Genomic DNA, 22,700 nt, shown 5'->3' on the forward strand with positions numbered 1-22,700 from the left:
GTAGATGGATTCCATGTTTGCCACACTCGCTATATGGCAACAAGAACTGAACACAATACTTCAGCTGTAGCTGACCACTGTTTTGGTAGGAACTGCAGATGCTGGTTTAAACTGAAGATAGACACAAAAAGCTGGAGTAACTCAGCGAGTCAGGCAGCATCTCTTAGAGAAAAGGAATAGGTGAATAGATGGCATGTCACCTATTCCTTTCCTCCAGAGATGATGTGTGACCCAGCTTTTTGTGTCTATCTTCGGCTAATAAAATTCCAATTTAATATAATTTACTCCAATTTAATACAATGCCCTGCTCTCCAGAATAAGAAATTCCAGATTCTTCCCAGCTGTTATCAGGCAACTGAACCATCCTACCAACAACTAGGAAGCTGTTCTGAGCTACTAGCCACCTCATTGGAGACCCTCGGAATATGTTTGATGAGACTTTACTGGACTTTATCTTGCACTAAACATTATTCACGTTATTCCCTTTATCATGTATCTGTACAATGTGGACAGCTCGATTGTAATCATGTATTGTCTTTACACGGACTGGTTAGCATGCAACAACAGCTTTTCCCTGTGTACACGTGACAATAAACTAAACTATATAATTAACTTCATGACTTCTAAACCAACCCGCTTGTCACCTTCATGGATTTCACTCACCTGGCGATCTACAAATCTTTATTCCATCAACAGCTTCCAACCACCACATTATCAACTACAACAACAAAAGACTTGCATGGAGACATTCATATCATACCTGATAGAATATCCTTAATTTCTGCCGTGGTTCCATTGAAACTTGTTCCTTTTTACTTTGAAGTTCAGTTGTCAGAGAGTCTTTTACAGCTGTGTGTTTAAACATAAATTGCATATAAAGCACAATATTTCAGGACTTAAAGTGCTCAAATCTAGTAATTCTGCTCCAATGTTTATTCAGTGTTTAATGAGCTCGGTGTGAAATGTGTTTAAAAAAAGGCTAATGTGAAAGAATATGGAGGGACATAGAGCCAGAGTGATACAGCATGGAGACAGGCCCTTCGGCCATACTTTCCCACACCGCCCTGATTGTCCCACCTGCCTGCGTTTGGTCCATATACCTGTCTGTTTCTTAAACGGTGGGATAGTCCCAGCCTCAACTATCTCCTCTCACAGATCTGTTGAACAGTTGGTCAGGAAGGTCAGATGAAATTTAATCCAGACAAAAAAAAATACTTCCCATGTTGACTGGGAATCCCATAGTGCAAAGGGTTTGGACAGATTGCAATGTATTTTGTCCAGAAAAACTTTCTTAAACAAAATACAACAGTCTGCGAGAGAGGCCACACCATGGTAGGTTCTTTTATTTTTGTTGCATGTACTGACACACAGTGGGAAAATGTTTGTTTGGGCCTCCCATTAGGGAACTAGCAGAGCAAGTAATTGACATAGAGGAACACTCATTCGATTAGTTTTTAAATAATTATTAAGGGGAAAAGATAGGGCTGGTTGGCATGGACACATTGGGTTGAACAGCCGGTTTCCATGCTGTATGGCCACATGTGAAGTAATGCACTTCAGGACATCAGATATTCTGAGAGTTTATATAGTAAATGGCAGGGACCTCGGGACCTTGGCCTTTATAACAAGAGGAATCGAATATAGGAGCAAAGAGGTCCTTCTGCAGTTGTACAGAGCTCTAGTGAGACCACACCTGGAGCATTGTGTGCAGTTTTGGTCCCCTAATTTGAGGAAGGACATTCTTGCTATTGAGGGAGTGCAGCGTAGGTTTACAAAGTTAATTCCCAGGACGGCGGGACTGTCATATGCTGAGAGAATGGAGCAGCTGGGCTTGTACACTCTGGAGTTTAGAAGGATGATAGGGTATCTCATTGAAATATATAAGATTGTTAAGGGTTTGGACAAGCTAGAGGCAGGAAACATGTTTCCGATGTTGGGGGAGTCCAGTACCAGGTGCCACCGTTTAAGAATAAGGAGTAAGCTATTTAGAACGGAGACGAGGAAACACTTTTCTCATACAGAGTAGCGAGTCCGTGGAATTATCTGCCTCAGAGGGCGGTGGAGGCGGGTTCTCTGGATGCTTTCAAGAGAGAGCTAGATAGGGCTCTTAAAAATAGCGGAGTCTGGGGATATGGGGAGAAGGCAGGAACGGGGTACTGATTGGGGATGATCAACCATGATCACATTGAATGGCGGTGCTGGCTCGAAGGGCCGAATGGCCTACTCCTGCACCTATTGTCTATTGTAATGTGCAGAGGGGTTTCATAGCTCCGTGAAAAAGGCAACACAAGGTAGATAGGATAGTGAAGCATTTGACATGCTTGCCTTCACAGGCTGATATGAGACAACGTGTTGCAGTTGTACTGGTCAGGCCACGCGCAAGTACTGTGTACAGTGATGGTCGCCACATGACAGAAAGGATGCCTTATGATTAGAAAGATTGCGGAACAGACATACAAGGATTTCACTTGGAGCAGAAGGATGTAATTGTGAGATCAGATTGACTGTTTTTTTCAATAAAACATTAAGCGGTAACATTATATAGAAACTTATAAAATTACTAGGGGATGTGGGAATGAACAGGATAAGCACCAAATTATTTTTGTGGATGGCAGTCTAAAACTAGAGGGCATGAGTTTAATGCAAGAGGGGAGAAGTTTAAAGTAGGTCGGAGAGGCAATTACTCCCCCCCCCCCCTCCCCTCCCCTCCCCACGTAGAGGATGGCTGACACCGAGAATAAGCTGAGGGGAAATACAATTACAACGTTTAAAAGGCAATTGGACAGGAGTGACGCGAGTGGCTTCAGCCTAATGCAGAGAAATGGGACGAGCGCAGATGGGCAAAGGTGGTACGGACTAGTTGTGCCAAAGGGCTCGTTTCTGTGCAGTAGATCTGCGATTATTTCCAGCCTAAATATCTTGTGCGGCAAAATCACTCCATTCAGTCTGAATAATTCCCCCAAAATACAAATACTTTTGCTTTTAAACGAATCAGAACTATATTTAAGTCAAAGAGAAACTCTGGTTAAGTGCAGTACAGATACAGTATCAAATTTGTATTCTAAATCCAATTATAATTAAAATGTTACAAATAGGATTGACTGTAATTATGCACCATATTAAGTTAAAATGTATTCAATTTAACATGATTAAGCCAGCACAATTTAAATAGCACTTAAGTTTATACACCTATTAATTCCCAACTAAACATGTATATCATTAAACCTAACAATTCAGCAATTTTAATGCATTGTTTGGTTCGGCAGCAGCCATCTCATCAGCCAGAGCTGTACATCCTAACTCAATAGAGAACCAGAACATGTAATGGACTTGTTAAACCAATGTCTTGTTCAGCCTCGGGTGAAGAGAAGCAACCACCGAATAACCCGGCTAACACTGAAACATAGAAAATAGCTGCACGAGTAGGCCATTCGGCCCTTCGAGCCAGCACCACCATTCAATATGATCATGGCTGATCATCCTAAAATCAGTACCCCGTTCCTGCTTGCTCCCCATATCCTTTGATTCCATTAACCCCAGGAGCTATATCTAACTCTCACTTGAATATATCCAGTGAATTGGCCTCTACTGCCTTCTGTGGCAGAGACTTCCACAGATTCACAACTCTCTGGATGAAAAAGTTTCTCCTCACCTCAGTCCTAAATGTCCTACCCTTAAGAATTGTATATGTTTCTATAAGACCCCCTCTTATGCTAAATTCCAGTGGATATAAGCCATTATATAAGCCCCATATTATAAGCCTTTTAAGAATAAGGGGTAAGCCATTTAGAACGGAAATTAGGAAAGTCTTTTTCACCCAGAGAGTTGTGAATCTGTGGAATTCTCTGCCTCAGAAGGCAGTGGAGGCCAATTCTCTGGATGCTTTCAAGAGAGAGTTATAGAGCTCTTAAAGATAGCGGTCAAGGGATATGGGGAGAAGGCAGGAACGGGGTACTGATGGCCTCCTCCTGCACCTATTGTCTATTATGAGCCCTTAATCAACATCACTAAATCAATTCACGTGAAAATTACCTCACTGAGATATGTACACATAATGCTGACTGAACTTGGTACACACAAGCAAAATCATAAAGCACATGAAAAGATGGCATATTAATGTCAGCAACTTCTCATTAAAGAGGGCAGATTGCTATTTTTCCCCTCACTAAATATCTACAATCTTGGTACTTGGTACACACAAGCGAAACCAATCACACCACAGGGCCGTGCAGAGGTATTTGAGACGGAAACCGAAAGCCTTAAAATCCTTGTGATCAAATGGCTTGAATTTAAATGAAAGATTCCTAAATGCCAAGACATTTGCAGCTTTGCATCATGCAGTTAAATTCCCGCATTTGTTTAATTTGAAGGTACAGCATGGAAACAGGCCTGTTGGCCAACTGAGTCCACGCCGACCATCGATCACCTGTTCATACGAGCTCTATGTTATCCCACTTTATCATCCACTCCATACACATATTACAGAGACCCATTATCGTCTTTGGGATGTGGGAGGAAACTAGAGCAAACCTACACCATCACAGAGATAATGTGCAAACTCCACACAGACAGCACCCGAGGTCAAAATTGAACCCGGTTCTCCGACGCTGCGAGGCAGCAGCTCTACCATTACACTTGTTAATTTGGCTACCATGTCAAATATAGTTTCATGATCAGGAATGAGTCTCAAGAAACTTGTCCCTTCAGAGAAGATTACCCGCCCAGAGACATTATATGATCTGGGGTCGACAGAAAATGCTGGAGAAACGCAGCGGGTGAGGCAGCATTTATGGAGAAAAGTAGTAGGCGACGTTTCGGGTCGAGATCCTTCTTCAGACTGATGATCTGAAGAATGATCTGGGGATCATTCTCCAATTAACAGAGTGCATAAAGCCCTTTGAGTCGAGACCAGGTTCCAGTGTGTGAGCGAGAGTAGCTACCACCTGTTTTTGAAGGATTGAGCAACACTATCACAAGCCAGCTCATCACCACTTATCAGTTTAGTTTGCAGATACTGCACCCATACAGGCCATTTGGCCCAACGAGTTCGCACCGGCCAGCGATCCCCGCACATTAACACTAGGGACAATTTACAATTATACCAAGCCAATTAACCTACAAACCTGTACGCCTTTGGAGTGCGGGAGGAAACCGAAGATCTCGGAGAAAACCCATGCGGTCACGTACAAACTCCGTCCAGACAGCACTCGTAGTCAGGATCGGACCCGGGTGACTGGCGCTGTAAGGCAGCAACTCTACCGCTGCACCGCCATGCCGCCCATTTTAAAGATGGGCAATAAATACACATCTTGTACTAATAGTTACATCCTGATCTTTAGTCTGAGATTAAGGACTAGATCCCAGCCTAGTACTGAACAAGGAGATACCAGACCAACAGAATCAGATGATGGCCAGTCATGGCACTGGAAATGACATCCCTATAGACCAAGAACAATGCATTGTGCAGCACACTCTATATTTGCTGGTGGTTCTTACAGAGGGTCTGTGTTGGTTTCACGGAGTTGAGCTTGGTCTCTGCAGTTGTGGTGTCTGTATTGCGAGTTGCAAGAGGTTTAGCTACTGGAGCAGTGGATCTATCTGCAGCATCTCCCGTCCATCGGAGGGTGAACTGGAGTGTAGGACCCTGAGAAAAGGTTTCAAAAGGAGGCAACCGCTGTGAAAACAAACAAGACATTAATTAACAAAGACGAGCACTGGCACACAGATGATTAGTGCCAACTTCCAAAAGCAACCAGTAACATTGATATCAGACTCTAACCAGCAAAATAGGTTTTCAATTTGCCTCCTGGGAAGATCATGAGTAATAGGAGCAGTATTAGGCCATTCGGCCCCTCAAGTCTACTCCTCCATTCAATCACGGCTGATCTACCTCTCCCTCCTAGCCCCATTCTCCTACCTTCTCCCCATAACCCCCGACACCCGTACTAATCAAGAATCTATCTATCTCTGCCTTAAAAATATCAACTGACTTGGCCTCCACAGCCTGTGGCAAAAAATGCCACAAATTCACCACCCTCTGACTAAAGAAATTTCTCCTCAGCTCCTTCCGAAAAGAACGTCCTTTAATTCCGAGGCTAAAACCTCTAGTCCTAGACTCTCCCACTAGTGGAAACATCCTCTCCACAGTCACTCTCTCCAAACATAAACATCTGGAGGCATGAAGTATCTGCTTCCAACATCACAGAAATTTGAGCTGTTTGCCTTAGAGGCGGCTAGTCGACAATAAGTGTTGTGATCAAGATAAAGATCTAATTTAACCCCTTCTCTCTATCTCTCCCTCCCCCCACTATTCGCCTAAAGAAGCAATCCATTCATCAGAGCAACGGGTATTACCAAAGATCCTATAGCGGAGCAAGATAGACCACTCCTGCTAAAGACAATGGGCTGACGTGTAGTACGCAACGGAACATGGGCCTTTTTTTCATCCATTTCCGTATCCGGACCCAACCCGACTCGCAGTGTAATCAACGTTGCGAGGGAACAGTGCATATTAATAAATTAAAATTCTGAAAATGAGGAGAAGATTTTTACCAAATAACTTTTATTTTTACGAGGATGTTTCCGTAACCGGCTTCCGTCTCCACACTATTATGCTACGGGATCTTTGGTGCGGAGACTGGAGCCGGTTACGGAAATGGGGCCGAAAATTACCCATGAATCTGCCCATGACCGTACCAAGTTTTTTTCGTCGCTATAGGATCTTTGGGTATTACCACACTTAGAAAACACCAATCTAATACTACAGTGCATAGATGTGGAATGTCAGTGAGAAAGGGCAGGCTTTAGAAATATACCTTTCCATCGAGGATGGTTTCCCACGTGGCTCTCTTCTTGTTGACAGGGCATTCATCCATTTCCTGCATGGCTACTTCATACTCTCCATCAAGGAGCTGCAAACGTCTGTAAAGAAGCAAATTCAGATGACAACAATGTAATAAAAAGGAACTGCGGATGCTGGCTTCTACCAAAGATGGACACAAAATGCTGGAGTAACTCACAACTTTTACAAATTGAAGACATACTCAAAAAAGCTGGAACAACTCAGCAGGTCAGGGGGAAAATGAACAGGTGATGTTTTGGGTCACGCGCCTTCTTCAGAAGAAGGGTCGCGACACAAAACAAAAACCTATTCCTTTTCTCTAGAGATGCCGCCTGACCCACTGAGTTACTCCAGCTTTTTGTGTCTGTCTTCGGTTTGAACTAAACATCCGCAGTTCCTCCCTACACATTTACAGAGTGGTTCAGTTGAAGGTTTTTTTTGTCCCAGAGACTATGTCGGCCTGTAGAAATTCTGTGACCCATCTCTGATATTCAAACAATTAATAGATATAAAGAAAAGTGACGATATTTTGATTTAGCTGTCCATAGAAATCAAAATGTCATGTAATTGACTGATGTTATTTTAGAATCCAAAATCAAGTGATTTAGCCAAATAATACTAAACCTGAATCCGATGATAATAAAAAAATAGAATATTCAAGATCTACACAAGATTCTTCAAATTAATCAGCTGCAAATCATATTAAGCACTGTTCTCTGTCAGGACACCAATTCAGAACAGAAACAATTCCATACCAATCATAAAAGCAGAATCATCTTTCACATGTACATCGCAACGATAGCAGCATGCTTACCTATTCTTATCAAAGACAGTCATCTGGGCTACAAAGGTCTTTTCCCCGTCATCCTTGTGAGAGGAGTTCCGTTTACGCCTACTTGGCAGCTCATCCGATATTTCTAGAAGAAAAAACATGGGGTGTGGTGGTTTGAATAATTGTTGTGCTTCAGGACCAACTCAGTAATTCATTATGTTTTAAGCACATGGACAAGAGCAAACCTTTCTGCCAGCTTAGTGTGACCACGTCCAACTGTGTAAAATGATAAACTAAGTTAAACCCGGGGCTGCACAGTGGCACAGCGGTAGAGTTGCTGCCTTACAGCACCAGAGACCCGGGTTCGATCCCGACTACGAGTGCTTTCTGTACGGAGTTTGTATGTTCTCCCCGTGGGTTTCCTCCAAGATCTTTGGTTTCCTCCCACACTCCAAAGACGTGCAGGTTTGTAGGTTAATTGGCTTTCTATAAAATGAAAATTGTCCCTAGTATGTGTAGGATAACGTTATTATGCGATCACTGGTCATAGGATCGCTGGTCATAGAAACATAGAAAATAGATGCAGGAGTAGACCATTCAGCCCATTGAGCCAGCCCATTCAATATGATCATGGCTGATCATCCAGAATCAGTACCCGTTGCGGACTCTGAAATGCTGATTGGAAACTAAAACCAATAACATCCTGTTTTCCTGTTAACACATAACATCCTGTTTTCCAAGGGTAATCTATTGATGCTGAAGTTCATTGAGCCACAGTCGCATCTCAGTAACTGCCTCTTTAGCTAGCTGTTGAGTTTTTGTTTTTTTTTAAGAGTCATTAATAAGTCAGCAGTACACCAAAGAACCTGGACTATTAAAATAAAGCTGCAAATCCATGATAAACTTACAATACCCCTCATATATAACAGACTAACACGGATTAAGAACAGAAATCCTGACAGCAACAGACATTCAGAAATAGAAACATCATCTTTTTGTTGAAATCCTCCTCAACTGAATAGCCTAAAACTCAAGGTCTAAAGACCTGTGAAAAATCAAAGAAAACATGGGCCTCAGTGGCATTTTTGTAACAGTGGCTTGGGCATGGACAAACCTAGCAGTCAGTGTAGGAGGATTGAGAAGCATATTTTTTTTGTTTCGATCTATTTAATAGATAGGACAATTTGGGAGGGATATGGACCAAACGCATGCAGGTTGGACTAGTGTAGTTGGGACAGGTTTGCCAGTGAGGGCAAGTTGGGCCGCAGGGCCCGTTTCCACACTGTATCACTCTATGACTATTTCCAACCAACCGAAAACTGAAAAGTGGGTCCACAACCATCTAACACTGGGAGACTGAAAATGCTGGAGTAACTCACATTGGTGTTTCTGCTGGAGTAACTCTGTGGGTCAGGCAGCATCTCTGGAGAACATGGATAAATGACATGTCGGGTCAGGTCCCTTCTTCAGACTGAGGGTGGCAGGTGGCTGATGAGAGCTGCACAATCCGGTAACTCAATTGTTTCTCTCCCCAGACACTAACTAACCCAGAGCAAGTTCAGGAGGAAAAGCAGACTCAGTATTAATATCCATCAGCCGCAGTTTGCAAGATGACTCTAATGCAAACTCCCTGGTAAGGAACCATTCCTGAAAAAGCTCCATATCACAAAGCTCGTGAATTATAGCAAATGTTATAGGATCTTTCAATCTGCAATTTTCAGCACCAACATCCCACTAAAAGTGAGAGTAAAAACCAATGAGTGACACTACTAACAAGCATCTATAAGTCTACAAAGATAAAAAAATCGCTAAAAACCTTAAACGGCAAAAATAGCTTATATGCACTGGAAAATTATTTTCCAACATAATGGTTTGATGTGATAGTGTAGTCAGATTAGCTCTAACCCTACGGCTAATAAGATAGTTCAGCACACTCTGAAGTCCTGTTGTCACAGATGGTGCCTGTCGGATGAAGTATTAAAAGTACTCTTAGCTAGATGATTATTTCCAACAACAGAAGTTGTTCACAGAACCCTGGATGATATTGCTTGATCAGAAACACCAATGTAATTTACTGAAGGGCAATATAGCTGAATCTCCAGCACAATAGCGAACTTGCTTCAAACGGTGCTTGATTCACCAAACAAATCTGGTAGGTCCCGAGACTAAAAAGTCTGCAGCCATGCGAGTCTTCATGTAGTGAAACTTACCATTCCAAGTTAGCTTTCTTCAGTTGATGTTAACGATGCTAAACTTTACCCTGGCAGATAATGAAGATACAGGAGGTAGACAAAAATGCTGGAGAAACTCAGCGGGTGAGGCAGCATCTATGGAGTGAAGGAATAGGTGACGTTTCGGGTCAAAACCCTTCTGAAGAGGGGCCTCGACCTGAAACGTCGCCTATTTCCTTCGCTCCAAAGATGCTGCCTCACCCGCTGTTTTTCTCCAGCATTTTTGTCTACCTTCGGTTTTCCAGCATCTGCATGAAGGTACAGGGATAGGTTTCCACCCTCCCTATATAAATATGTAGAAAGCTGTTTTTCAGAGACTGAAATACAGTCTGGAAAGTGAATCAGGTACCAGTGAGTGTTTGCACTTTCTAAATTGAAGTGCCGAGACGCATATTTAACAACCTTCAGGTTTAACATCAATCGGCTGCCAGTTTCCAATACAATGTTTTCCACATTCTATCTTCAAGAAACAAATAATTGATTGTTTTGACTTAACTTTGTCAAATGCTACATTTGAGAGTGGACTTGTAAAGACTAGAAAAGGATGCATCTTGTAATGTCATTGGTGAAGATAACGTTATAATATTCAATGGTTCAATGGTCCTTTATAGTCACGTGCACCGACATAGTCACATTTGATGTACCATACAGTCATAATATTAAACCCTAAAGTAATCGCAGTGTCTAAGATGTTGTTTTCTCTCTGTATCCATCCATTTACTATGTTTTTACTGCTGCTTAAAATGGCACAGTGATTAAATGACGTATTCTAACAGCATGTGTTGTCTTTAGGAAGCATTAATGTGTCAGAGAAGCAGTCATCCACTCTAATATGCAAGTCAGCTTACACGCAAGCCAACCTACTCCACTACAAGCAGAGCCCCTGGGAGATCAATTCCTTGGCAAAGGAAAAGGGGCAGGGGATTGTAGTATTTAGCTGGGGAAAACACTCAGATAAATCATATTCCAAAAGCCAGAGAATACAGTATTCCCCAAATCTAATCATGTCAAATTACAGGAACAGAGACGTTAAATATAAACTCATGTGAAGTTCTTCCATGGTGATTCTAAGAAGGAACGCTCAAATTTAAATGCCATTTAGGAAATATCAGTGCAATTCACTATGATGCCATTGAATGAAACTCAAGTCCTGGAAATGTATTCAATTTAGGACATCAAAGTTGGGTCTATATTAAACGTTGAAAAACAAAAAACCTAACGGTTTTTTCTGTAAATAAAGCACGTAACATTTACTGACACAGCTAGCAAACCCAGAGCTAATTTCTTAGATAGAACAGACAGTGACATTTGCATGAAGCTGTCAGCACATTCCATGCACAACACATTTCATTGTTAGACTTGGGTCAGTGGAAACACCCTCACCTCAGTTAGAAGGTTGTGTTTTCAATTCCTACTGCAAAGATCTGTGTATTTTCCTCAACTATCACAGAAACAAAATTTAGTTATTTATTGTCACCAATTATTCCACCACTGGCGGCTGTCACCTGCCAAAATTCTGAACTAAAATCTATCTAAAATTCTCTACTTTTCAGGATTGTTTTGGCCTTGAAGGCAATCTTTAAAACATGCCTTCTGGTCATTTGCTCTAATAACTTTGTGGATCTGACCCAAAAGCTATTTGATAATACTTTACTACATTAAAGACTATGTGGAACTTGTGTAGGAAGGAACTGCAGATGCTGGTTCACACTGAAGATGGACACAAAATGTTGGAGCAATTCAACGGGAGCAGGCAGCATCTCTGGATAGATGGAATGAGTGATGTTTCGGGTCGAGACCCTTCTTTTCAAAAAGGGACTCGATCCAAAACGTCACCCATTCCCTCTATCCAGAGATGCTGCCTGTTCCGCTGAGTTACTCCAGTATTGTATGTCTATGAATGGAACCTTGCTGTATGTAAAATAGTGGTCATGTCATTTCCCACAATATAATACTATCTACACTTCAAAAGTACTTGACGAAGACAAAGGGCTGGAGGAACCCAATGGGCCAGGCAGCAACTATTGAGGGAATGGACCTCAGACTGAAGGGTTCCAACCCAAAACAACATCTGTCCATTCCCTCCACAGTTGCTGCCTGCCCCATCGAGTTCCTTCAATACTTTTAGGTTTTGCTTAAGATTCAAGCACCTGCACATTATGTCTTTAAAAATACTTGGTTATGAAGTGGTTTGGACACACTGTAGTTTTAATAGACAATAAATGCAGGAGTAGGCCATTCGGCCCCTCGAGCCAGCACCACCATTCAATGTGATCATGGCTGATCATCCACAATCAGCACCCCGTTCCTGCCTTCTCTCCATATCCCTTGACTCCGCTATCTTTAAGAGCCCTTTCTAGCTCTCTGTTGAAAGCATCCAGAGAACCAGCCTCCACCCCCCTCTGAGGCAGAGAATTCCACAGACTCACAACTCTCTGTGTGAAAAAGTTTTTCCTCATCTCTATTATAAATGGCTTACCCCTTATTCTTAAACTGTGGCCCCTGGTTCTGGACTCCCCCAACATCGGGAACATGTTTCCTGCCTCTGTCCAAACCCTTAATAATCTTACACATTTCAATAAGATTCCCTCTCATCCTTCTAAATTCCAGAGTATACAAGCCCAGCAGCTCCATTCTATCAACATATGACAGTCCCGCCATCCCGGGAATTAACCTGGCGAACCTACGCTGCACTCCCTCAATAGCAAGAATGTCCTTCCTCAAATTGGGAGACCAAAACTGCACACAATACTCCAGGTGTGGTCTCACTAAGGCCCCGCACAACTGCAAAGGGCCTCTTTGCTCCTATACCCAACTCCTCTTGCAAAAAGCTTTTCTCGCATATTTACTGGATTCAGATTAGCTTCACTGGCTCAAGAGTCCAATTAATACTGTATATGGTTCCTTTTTTTGAAAAAGAGCTTCAGATGAAAAATTTAATCAAGACTCCAATATTTCTCATTCGATTAACAAAACATTTAGGTCTTATAATGAAATTAGATTTGTTTATCTAGTTTGTTATACAATTCAAATTATACTGATTTTATTGCAAAAGACCACAACAATTTAAGAGGTCAAAGAGTTTCTTGTATTTTATGTGAACCTATGCTGCTTTACAGCTCTCAATGCACATGCAAGGACTTGGGACTTAATCACATAAGACTGTACAAGGCTGCAAGCCAATGAGACTTTCAGCTAGAATGAACATCACAAGGTGGTTTCAATAAAACATACTCACCAATGTTTTCATTAATCTCTCCATTTGTCAATCCGTTCATCTCCCTCCTGCCTGGCCGGGTCACTCTGAACAGCAGTGAATACGACTTGACCATATGGCTGTTGCTCGGCTCAAACTCGTTGCTGGGAACTGCGAGGGAAGGGCAATTGCCTGGTTTGGACTGGCTGTTGTCTGGGTTCAAAGGCACCTGCTTTTTACCTGTAGGCACTTGCTTGATTGGACAACTAACATCCTTGAAAAGAAATGAGCAAGTTAGAAAACCATCTAAACATATTAGCAAAATACAGGTGACGGGAGAGGAAAGAGGACAGTTTTTCTCTATGACTATGTAAAGATTTAACTATTTAAAGTTATGCAATCTAGCTTTACTCGAGCGTAACGCAATAATTTTAGAGCTTGTCATCTGATGCGAAACTATTCATGGCCAAGGTCAAAACCAAAGGGATGGACACTTAAATCTTAGTCCCATAGGTTTACTAGTTTCTGAAGATGATTTCGGCCCGAAATGTTGCCTATTTCCTTCGCTCCATTTCCTTCGCTGCCTCAACCGCTTGAGTTTCTCCAGCATGTTTGTCTACCTTCCATTTTAAGAAATATCATTTTGCTATTCTTACTAAGATGAGTACTACTACACTTCCTTATCTTGCACTCTACAGTCATTTCTTGTCCATTTGCTTAGCCCATTTCTTTACACCTCCCACAGCAGCAGAATTGCAAACTTGAATACAGCACACCTTCCTTTTAACTTTCATTAAGATCTGGTTTCACTCTTGGAACCTCACTAGTAACATAGATGATAGAACAGTACAGCTCTTCAGCCTGTCCTACTATGCACCTCTAAACAAAATTTAAATAAGAGAAAGTAATGAACTGCAAGCAACAATTTTTTTTCTTAACAATGACCGATAGGAAAATACAAGTTGCTGTTGTCAAATCTGTTGACAATGATTTCATGTATTTATCATTAACCAGCTCACCAAAGGATGATTTGGGTTTTCCAGGGATCGCCCAGCTTAAGCACTCTCAGCTTTTATCTAATCAGGGGCTAAAGGAACCAAATTCCTTCGAGGAGCTTTAGTAACACTTAAGTCAAGGGCATCAAGGAGGGAAACACTCTAGTTTTAGAATCCTCTGCCCAGGGGATAAGCCTGCGCTCATTTGTTTGTTTGTTCGATTGTTCCGGTGAAGGCGCTGTGCACACGGCAGCCAGCCAACAGTCACTTGTCTTTCTCTTTTTCTTTTCACTTTTAATTTAATTTTAATGGCAAGTTTTCATGTACCTGGTTGTGTGTTATGACTGCTGGCAGACCAATTTCTCCTCCTGGGATGAATAAAGTTCTATTGTATTGTATTGTATCGTAGTTGGGTGTCATAGCTCATCCAAAGGAAAATGACTGTGTTTCTTTGAGGTCAAATCTAATTCCATGGCATCAGTTTAACAAGCCAGAGTTCTGAGCCCAAGCACTGATGCAATGATCTTCCTTCCACATGCCACCTAGAGGCTTCTTGCTACACCCTTACACAAAACCAAGAAGGCCTCACTTACTAATCCATAAAATCGGCTGCCACATGGAAATTTGATTATTTTGGGCTATTCGAATTTCCAATAGCCCGAATGGTTATTGAACAGTATCTTGAAAAGAATGGACACTGTCGCCAATAACACGAAGTGAATGCAAGGGCCAAATGAGGCATCAGCTCTCCACCAGCACATCTCATGGACTCTTTTCAACATTTAATTCCAGTGGAAAGTCTTTTCCTGAACCAATGTAACTCATCCTTTATTTGTTGTCCTCGTGTGGATGTACATGAGGATGTTATCATGTTAATTCCCCGGGACTCATCTCCAACAGTTCATGAATGCAGAATATGACGTACACATTTTAAGCAACACTCACGTGCAGGATAATTAAAAAGGTCAGTGTACTCTACCTTACGTTTTTTGTGACAGACTTTAACAAGTAGCACCTCCAGGGATACAGAGTTTTGTTCGTTCTCTGAGTTTTGCGATGGCTTTTCTAGTTGGGGGGGAATATAGAGCATCACAAAAGAGATTTAAAACATTAAAATTTGACATCGCTCCATTGCAATAAGATATAATTATGGTCTGGGTAAAAACGAACAAGCATAGCTTTGATACATTTTGACATTATTCCCTCATAATTACCTACAAAGCAACATTAATAAAATAGCTTAGATAAATGTTTTAAAAAGTACCGGTTAAGTCGAATCATTTTATTAATGTTTATTTCATTAATGTTTCATGTCACAAGGACATGAGGTTGCATCTGCAATGCCACAGCAAACTCAATCTCTGCCAAGCCATCAAAGGGTATCGATTGACATTTCCTAAACCAAATAAAAATCTAGGCAAGACAGCAGGGTTACCCCCTCTTGCATCTCCCGATCTGAACTGAAGCAGCACAGAGGCACAGGAGGTTCCTGCACATCCCTAGATCCAAATGATGCTGAGAGGCCAGAAACACACCATTTTAGCTGTGATATTTGACAGCTCAGCAAGAAATGCAGTGGACTATATCGACATTTAATGTAGAGCTACAAAACATTTAATCAGACTTTGCCCTGAACTGACCCAGGATAGGTTGAACTACATCGTCAATGACATTTCCTGGCTTTTGTTACTTTGCTGCTTTAAACTTTTGCGGTAATGGGGACAGAGCTTCCAAGAAAAAGCATCAGAACTAAAGAAATGAAAGCCACATTTATTCAAACCATGGGGAGCCAATTACTAGCAATAGGTGAAGAAATGAAAGTCAAGACTTCTGAGTAGTCAAGCTGCACCAAATAATAATCAGGAAAACTTTACAATCTGCTCATCTGTGTTTAATTAAATAATTCCGGGCAACAGAAACAGCATTTACATCAGTACCTGTAAAACAGATCCGCTTGCCTCTTGCTGGAAGTTAATGCTTGCAAACTTTAGTCCAGAACAGAAACACATAATTTTCTTGTGAAAATATAGTGGCAATACTATTCAATCTCATGTGAGAATGACTATTAGGATCGTTAAGAGTGTAACAAATTAGTATGTCCACATTAACTTGTGAACATAGGAAAAAGATACTTAAATGTGCAAATAAACATGACTTTGCACAGATCCAACCTTTTATAAAGCAACACTGTCATGCATTCGAGAGTTGCTTCCTCTGGACTGATTCCTAATTGCAGTGATAACATGATTAAGTGACTTAATGCCAGAAGCCAAATCCTACATCAGGCTATTTTCATGATGCTAATCAGCTACAGTGCCCTCCATAATGTTCGGGACAAAGTCATGCAGAGACATTTATTTATTTGCCTCTGTACTCCACAATTTGAGATTTGTAATAGAAACAATCACATGTGGTTAAAGTGCACATTGTCAGATTTTAATAAACGACATTTTTATACATTTTGGTTTCACCATATAGAAATTACAGTAATGTTTATACATAGTCCACCCGTTTCAGGGCTCCATAATGTTTGGGACAAAACAGTGTCATGTAAATGAAAGTAGTCATGATTAGTATTTTGTTGCATATCCTTTGCATGTAATGACTGCTTGAAGTCTGCGATTCATGGACACCACCAGTTGCTGAGTGTCTTCTCTGGTGATGCTCTGCCAGGCCTGTATTGCAGCCATCTTTAGCCTATGCTTGTTTTGGGGGCTAGTCCCCTTCAGTTTTCTCTTCAGCATATAAAAGGCATGCTCAATTGGGTTCAGATCATGTGATTGACGGCCACTCAAGAATTGACCAATTTTTAGCTTTGAAAAACTCCTTTGTTGCTTTAGCAATATGTTTGGGATCATTATCTTGCTGTAGAATGAAACGCTGGCCAATGGGTTTTGAGGCATTTGTTTGAACTTGAGCAGATAGGATGTGTCTATACACTTCAGAATTCATTATGCTCCTACCATCAGCAGTTGTATCATCAATGAAGATAAGTGAGCCAGTACCTGGCCATACATGCCCTGGCCATAACACCCCCACCACCGTGTTTCACAGATGAGGTGCTGTGCTTTGGGTATTGGGCAATTCCTTCTCTCCTCCATACTTTGCTCTTGCCATCACTCTGATTTAGTTAATAAGTTAATCTTCATCTCATCTGTCCACAAGTCTTTTTTTCCAAAACTGTGGTTGCTCTTTTAAGTACTTCTTGGCAAACTGTAACCTGGCCATCCTATTTTGTGGCTAACCATTGGTTTGCATCAGTGTAGACTCTGTATTTCTGTTCATGAAGTCTTCTGTGGACAGTGGTCATTGACAAATCCACACCTGACTCCTGAAGAGTGTTTCTGATCTGTCAGACAGGTGTTTGGGGATTTTTCTTTATTATAGAGAAAATTATAGACAATAGGTGCAGGAGTAGGCCATTCGAGCCAGCACCGCCATTCAATGTGATCATGGCTGATCATCCCCAATCAGTACCCCATTCCTGCTTTCTCCCATATCCCCTGACTCCGCTATTTTTAAGAGCCCTATCTAGCTCTCTCGTGAAAGCATTGAAAGACAAAATTCTTCTGTCATCAGCTGTGGAGGTCTTCCTTGGTTAGCCAGTCCCTTTGTGATTAGTAAGCTCACCAGTGCTCTCTTTCTTTGTTGATTTTGGAACAGGTTTGGCTGATGTCTCTAACAGTTTTATTCTTGTTTCTCAGTCTCATAATGGCTTCTTTGACTATCATTGGCACAACTTTGGTCCTCATGTTGATAGACAGCAATAAAAGTTTCCAAAGGTGGAAAGACTGGAGGAAAGACTAGGTGCTGCGAGCTATTATAACCGCATTGAGGCGGCAATTAAACACACCTGAGCAATTACAAACACCTGTGAAGCCATGTGTCCCAAACATAAAGGGCCTGTCCCACGAGCATGCGACTCCATGCGACAAGCGCGAACTAAAGGGCCTGTCCCTCGAGCATGCGACTCCATGCGGCAAGCGCAACCTAACGTGATCGCTTGAGCCGTACGGCCTCACGGGGCCGGTCCCACTTCGATCACCGATGCCGTATGGAGTTGTGCGGAGCTGGTCCAGACATCGCGCGGGGCTCCGAAAAACTGACCGTGTTCAAAAATTCCGCGCGGCAACAGCCTGCCGGCCCGCAGCCACCTCGACGCCATACGCACCGCCTCGACGCCGTACGTCACGCGCGGACTTAGCTCGAACTTCACGTCACTCACTCGACCTCCGCGCGGCCCCCGCTTCCGGTTTGGTAGCGCTCGCAGCATGCAGACGCATGCTGGTGGGACCGGCCCTGTACGGGGATTACTCGACCTCCGCGCGGCCCCCGCTTCCGGCTTGGTCGCGCTTGCCGCATGCAGGTCGCATGCTCGTGGGACAGGCCCTTTATGGTGCCCTGAAATGAGGGGACTATGTATAAACACTGCTGTAATTTCCACATGGGGAAACCAAAATGTATAAAAATGACCTATAATAAAATCTGACAATGTGCACTTTAACCACATGTGACCTTTTCTATTACAAATCTCAAATTGTGGAGTACAGAGGCAAATAAATAAATGATGGTGTTCCAAACCATGTCCCAAACATTATGGAGGGCACCGTATGTAGAGTGTACATGCTTATCCCAATTACTTAAAAGTACACAATAATACGCCACTGCTCCACCCCGGGTTCCCTGGGACTTTAGATGACACCGTTTAAACATCTTGTATCTGATTCAAATGGCAGCACGTGTTGGACAAGTTGGACAAGTGAGCCCAGCTTATGCTTCATCTTCACAGAATACCCATATTCCATTTTTCTAACTTATGGGACAGTAATTATGAACTCCAACTGTGGGATCACCAAGAGAAATACAATCAAGCACAGAGTTGAGTCAACACAACTCAACACAAATTTAGCATCCTCTTGGTTTCTATGCCTCAACGCCTTAAGCAGCAAATGGTAAGTTTCATTAATCTGTATTACTAAAAAGATAATCCAAATTAATAGCGAGTGTATTCAATAGACAATAGGTGCAGGAGTAGGCCATTCGGCCCTTCGAGCCAGCACCTCCATTCAATGTGATCATCACCAATCAGTACCCCGTTCCTGCCTTCTCCCTATATCCCCTGACTCCGCTATCTTTAAGAGCCGTATCTAGCTCTCTCTTTAAAGTATCCAGAGAACCGGCCTCCACCGCCGTCTGAGGCAGAAAATTCCACACTCACAACTGTCTGTGAGAATAAGTGTTTTCTTGTCTCCGTTCCAAATGGCTTACCCGTTATTCTTAAACTGTGGCCCCTGGTTCTGGACCCCCCCCCCCCCCCCCCCCCCCCCCCAACATCGGGAACATGTTTCCTGCCTCTAGCGTGTCCAAACCCTTAATAATCAATAAGATACCCTCTCATCCTTCTAAACTCCAGAGCATACAAGCCCAGCCGCTCCATTCTCTCAGCAATGATCAGCTTGTGCCTCTATATACAGCAATAGTCCAATTTATGCCATCTGTAATAGTGCACATTTTATTCCTGTTTATAATGAAAATGTAGGAGTTCCAACCCAAACCAGGTGTGCTCCTCTGTCTTCCTACTGTGTCCACAAAACAAAATTGAACTGGAGATCGCCTAATAACAGGTACTATTTTGAAGAGTGTATTTTGCTATAATATGGATCAATACCACTTAGCAGGAGCCTTCATAATGCTCTATGACCCAACAAAAATCAACATACATACCATTTTTATGGAAGAAACCGGTAAACGTAAGTTGCAAATGAGCTGTCAAACTGGGGAGAAATTTAAAAAATAATAATTTCCTTGCAGTGATGTGTGCATAAAAACAGTAATTCACTACCTAAAATCTAATCACACAATCCTTCAAAGGCATCAATTAATTTTGCAACACAACTTAATAGCTGACATTGCAGCTCCATAGCTTGACGTTAATAGTTCTATTTCCACCTGACATCACCATACAACAAGAAATACAGGTACATGGTAAGTCTTAATAGTGGAAACAGATCTCCACGCAATTATTTGGCATATGCAAATGCCAGGTGGCATGAATGTGTGTTGCCCAGTTTTATACATCTCCATGCTCTTAAAGACCATAGTTAAATCATAGTTAAAAACAGTTGCAGAATGGAGCGTAGAGAAGTTACAGAATGGAGCGTAGAGAAGTTAAGATAGGCTTGCAATTATCTTTGGCCAAATCACAACTTTACAATATTCAGATTTAACTTCACAGGGGATCTGACAACATAAGAAATGGCATTCCTAATGAGTTAGTGAACATGAGTGTTTTTTTAAAAGCAGTGATTACTGTGAAAAAATGGGCTTTCAATATCATTGTACCATGAAATTGACAGTAATTTCACAAATGTATATGTTAATACCATTAGAAAAAAGTAAAACCATTAAACCTAATGTTACTGTTTTTTAAAATTAATCTAATTTATTCGAAATGTTTGTTATTTTAGTTAATGGCATTAATATGAAAAGAGGTGGCAGAAGTTACTCAGAGGACTGGGCAGAATCAATATGGATTTTTGAAAGGGAAATCGGGCTTTAAAAGTCTCTTGCCGCTTTTATGAATTTACCAGCACAATAAATAAGGGCAAATAGGGTGTAGTGCATATAGACTTTCAGAAGGCCTTTGCTAAGGTACCATGTAAGAGATTAAACTAAATTAGATGTTGAGGGGAGTCTTGAGAAAACGTAGAATCTTATTGTAAATAAGATCCAATTTTCAATGACCAATCCTTACCATTGTTTGCATTTAATTAACTGTGACATACCGAGATTTGCCAAAGAATTAAACAAATTTTGCACATCTGCTAAAACGTTGCTTGGATAGTTCCTTCAGACACTTGCTCTCTCTCACGCTCTCTTAAGAACTCCATACACATCTCTATTCCCACATAATCGTTGCAGTTCGATGGTAATCAAGAAGGCCAAGCACTGCCTCAAGCTCAGGATTGAGGAGCACTTCAACAACAACTCCGACCCCCGACGCATGTGGCAAGGCATCCAGGCCATCACGGACTACAGACCCTCCAACACCACCCCCACATCCAGCGACGCCTCCTTCCTTGAGGAGCTTAATCACTTCTATGGCCGCTTCGACAGGGACAATCTAGAGACAGCCATCAAGGCTGTGCTACCTGCCGATCACCAACCCCTCACACTCACCCCCTACGACATATACGTGGCACTGAGTAGGACTAATGCACGTAAAGCTGCTGGCCCTGACAGCATCCCCGGGCGCGTGCTCAGGGCCTGTGCTGCGCAGCTGACAGACGTCTGGACTGACATCTTCAACCTGTCACTTGCCCAAGCAGTTGTCCCCACGTGCCTTAAAGCCACCTCCATCGTGCCAGTGCCAAAACACTCCACTGCGGCAAGCCTTAACGACTTCCGCCCAGTTGCACTTACCCCCATCATCACCAAGTGCTTCGAGAGGCTGGTCCTGGCACACCTCAAAAGCTGCCTACCCCCCACACTGGATCCCTATCAGTTTGCCTACCGCAAGAACAGGAGTACGGAGGATGCCATCTCAACGGCACTTCACTCCGCCCTCTCCCACCTCGACAACAGAGACACTTACGTAAGAATGCTGTTCATCGATTACAGCTCAGCATTCAACACCATTATACCATCAAAACTGATCACCAAACTCGGTAACCTGGGCATCGACCCCTCCCTCTGCAACTGGATACTGGACTTTCTAACCAACAGACCCCAGTCTGTTAGGTTAGACAAGCACATCTCTTCAACCCTCACCCTGAACACCGGCGTTCCACAGGGCTGTGTGCTGAGCCCCCTCCTCTACTCCCTCTTCACCTATGACTGCACACCTGTACATGGTACTAACACCATCATCAAGTATGCAGATGATACAACGGTGATTGGCCTCATCAGCAACAACAATGAGTAGGCCTACAGGGAGGAGGTCCAGCACTTAGCAGCATGGTGCGCTGACAACAACCTGGCCCTTAACTCCAAGAAGACCAAGGAGCTCATTGTAGACTTCAGGAAGTCCAGGGGCGGCACGCACACCCCCATCCACATTAACGGGACGGAGGTGGAACGTGTTTCTAGCTTCAGGTTCCTGGGGGTCAACATCTCCGATGACCTCTCTTGGACCCACAATACCTCAACTCTGATCAAGAAGGCTCACCAGCTTCTTCCTGAGGAGACTGAAGAAGGTCCATCTGTCTCCACAGATCCTGGTGAACTTCTACCGCTGCACCATCGAGAGCATCCTTACCAACTGCATCACAGTATGGTATGGAAACTGCTCTGTCTCCGACTGGAAGGCATTGCAGAGGGTGGTGAAAATTGCCCAACGCATCACTGGTTCCTCGCTCCCCTCCATTGAGTCTGTCCAAAGCAAGCGTTGTCTGCGGAGGGCGCTCAGCATCGCCAAGGACTGCTCTCACCCCAACCACGGACTGTTTACCCTCCTTCCATCCGGGAGGCGCTACAGGTCTCTCCGTTGCCGAACCGGCAGGTCCAGGAACAGCTTCTTCCCGGCGGCTGTCACTCTACTCAACAACGTACCTCGGTGACTGCCAATCACCCCCCCCCCCCGGACACTTATTATTATTTATTCAAATCATTTGCTATGTCGCTCTTCCAGGGAGATGCTAAATGCATTTCGTTGTCTCTGTACTGT

At 42.8% G+C, this 22,700-nt stretch overlaps 1 protein-coding gene across 1 annotated transcript in view; it reads right to left on the reverse strand.

Annotated features, from left to right (window-relative positions):
* Nucleotides 1-22,700, reverse strand: part of suz12 (SUZ12 polycomb repressive complex 2 subunit) — a 61,484-nt gene that overhangs the window by 11,140 nt on the left and 27,644 nt on the right. The window contains exons 5-11 of the mRNA XM_033044662.1: nt 19,760-19,809; nt 15,015-15,100; nt 13,083-13,314; nt 7,656-7,758; nt 6,816-6,921; nt 5,497-5,674; nt 761-849 (exon numbers count right to left, since the gene is read on the reverse strand). Of these exons, the coding sequence (XP_032900553.1) occupies nt 761-849; nt 5,497-5,674; nt 6,816-6,921; nt 7,656-7,758; nt 13,083-13,314; nt 15,015-15,100; nt 19,760-19,809 (844 nt within the window). The remainder of the gene's footprint in view (nt 1-760; nt 850-5,496; nt 5,675-6,815; nt 6,922-7,655; nt 7,759-13,082; nt 13,315-15,014; nt 15,101-19,759; nt 19,810-22,700) is intronic.

The sequence above is a fragment of the Amblyraja radiata genome, chromosome 26 (assembly GCF_010909765.2).
Source record: "Amblyraja radiata isolate CabotCenter1 chromosome 26, sAmbRad1.1.pri, whole genome shotgun sequence".
Classification (NCBI taxonomy): Eukaryota; Metazoa; Chordata; class Chondrichthyes; order Rajiformes; family Rajidae; genus Amblyraja; species Amblyraja radiata.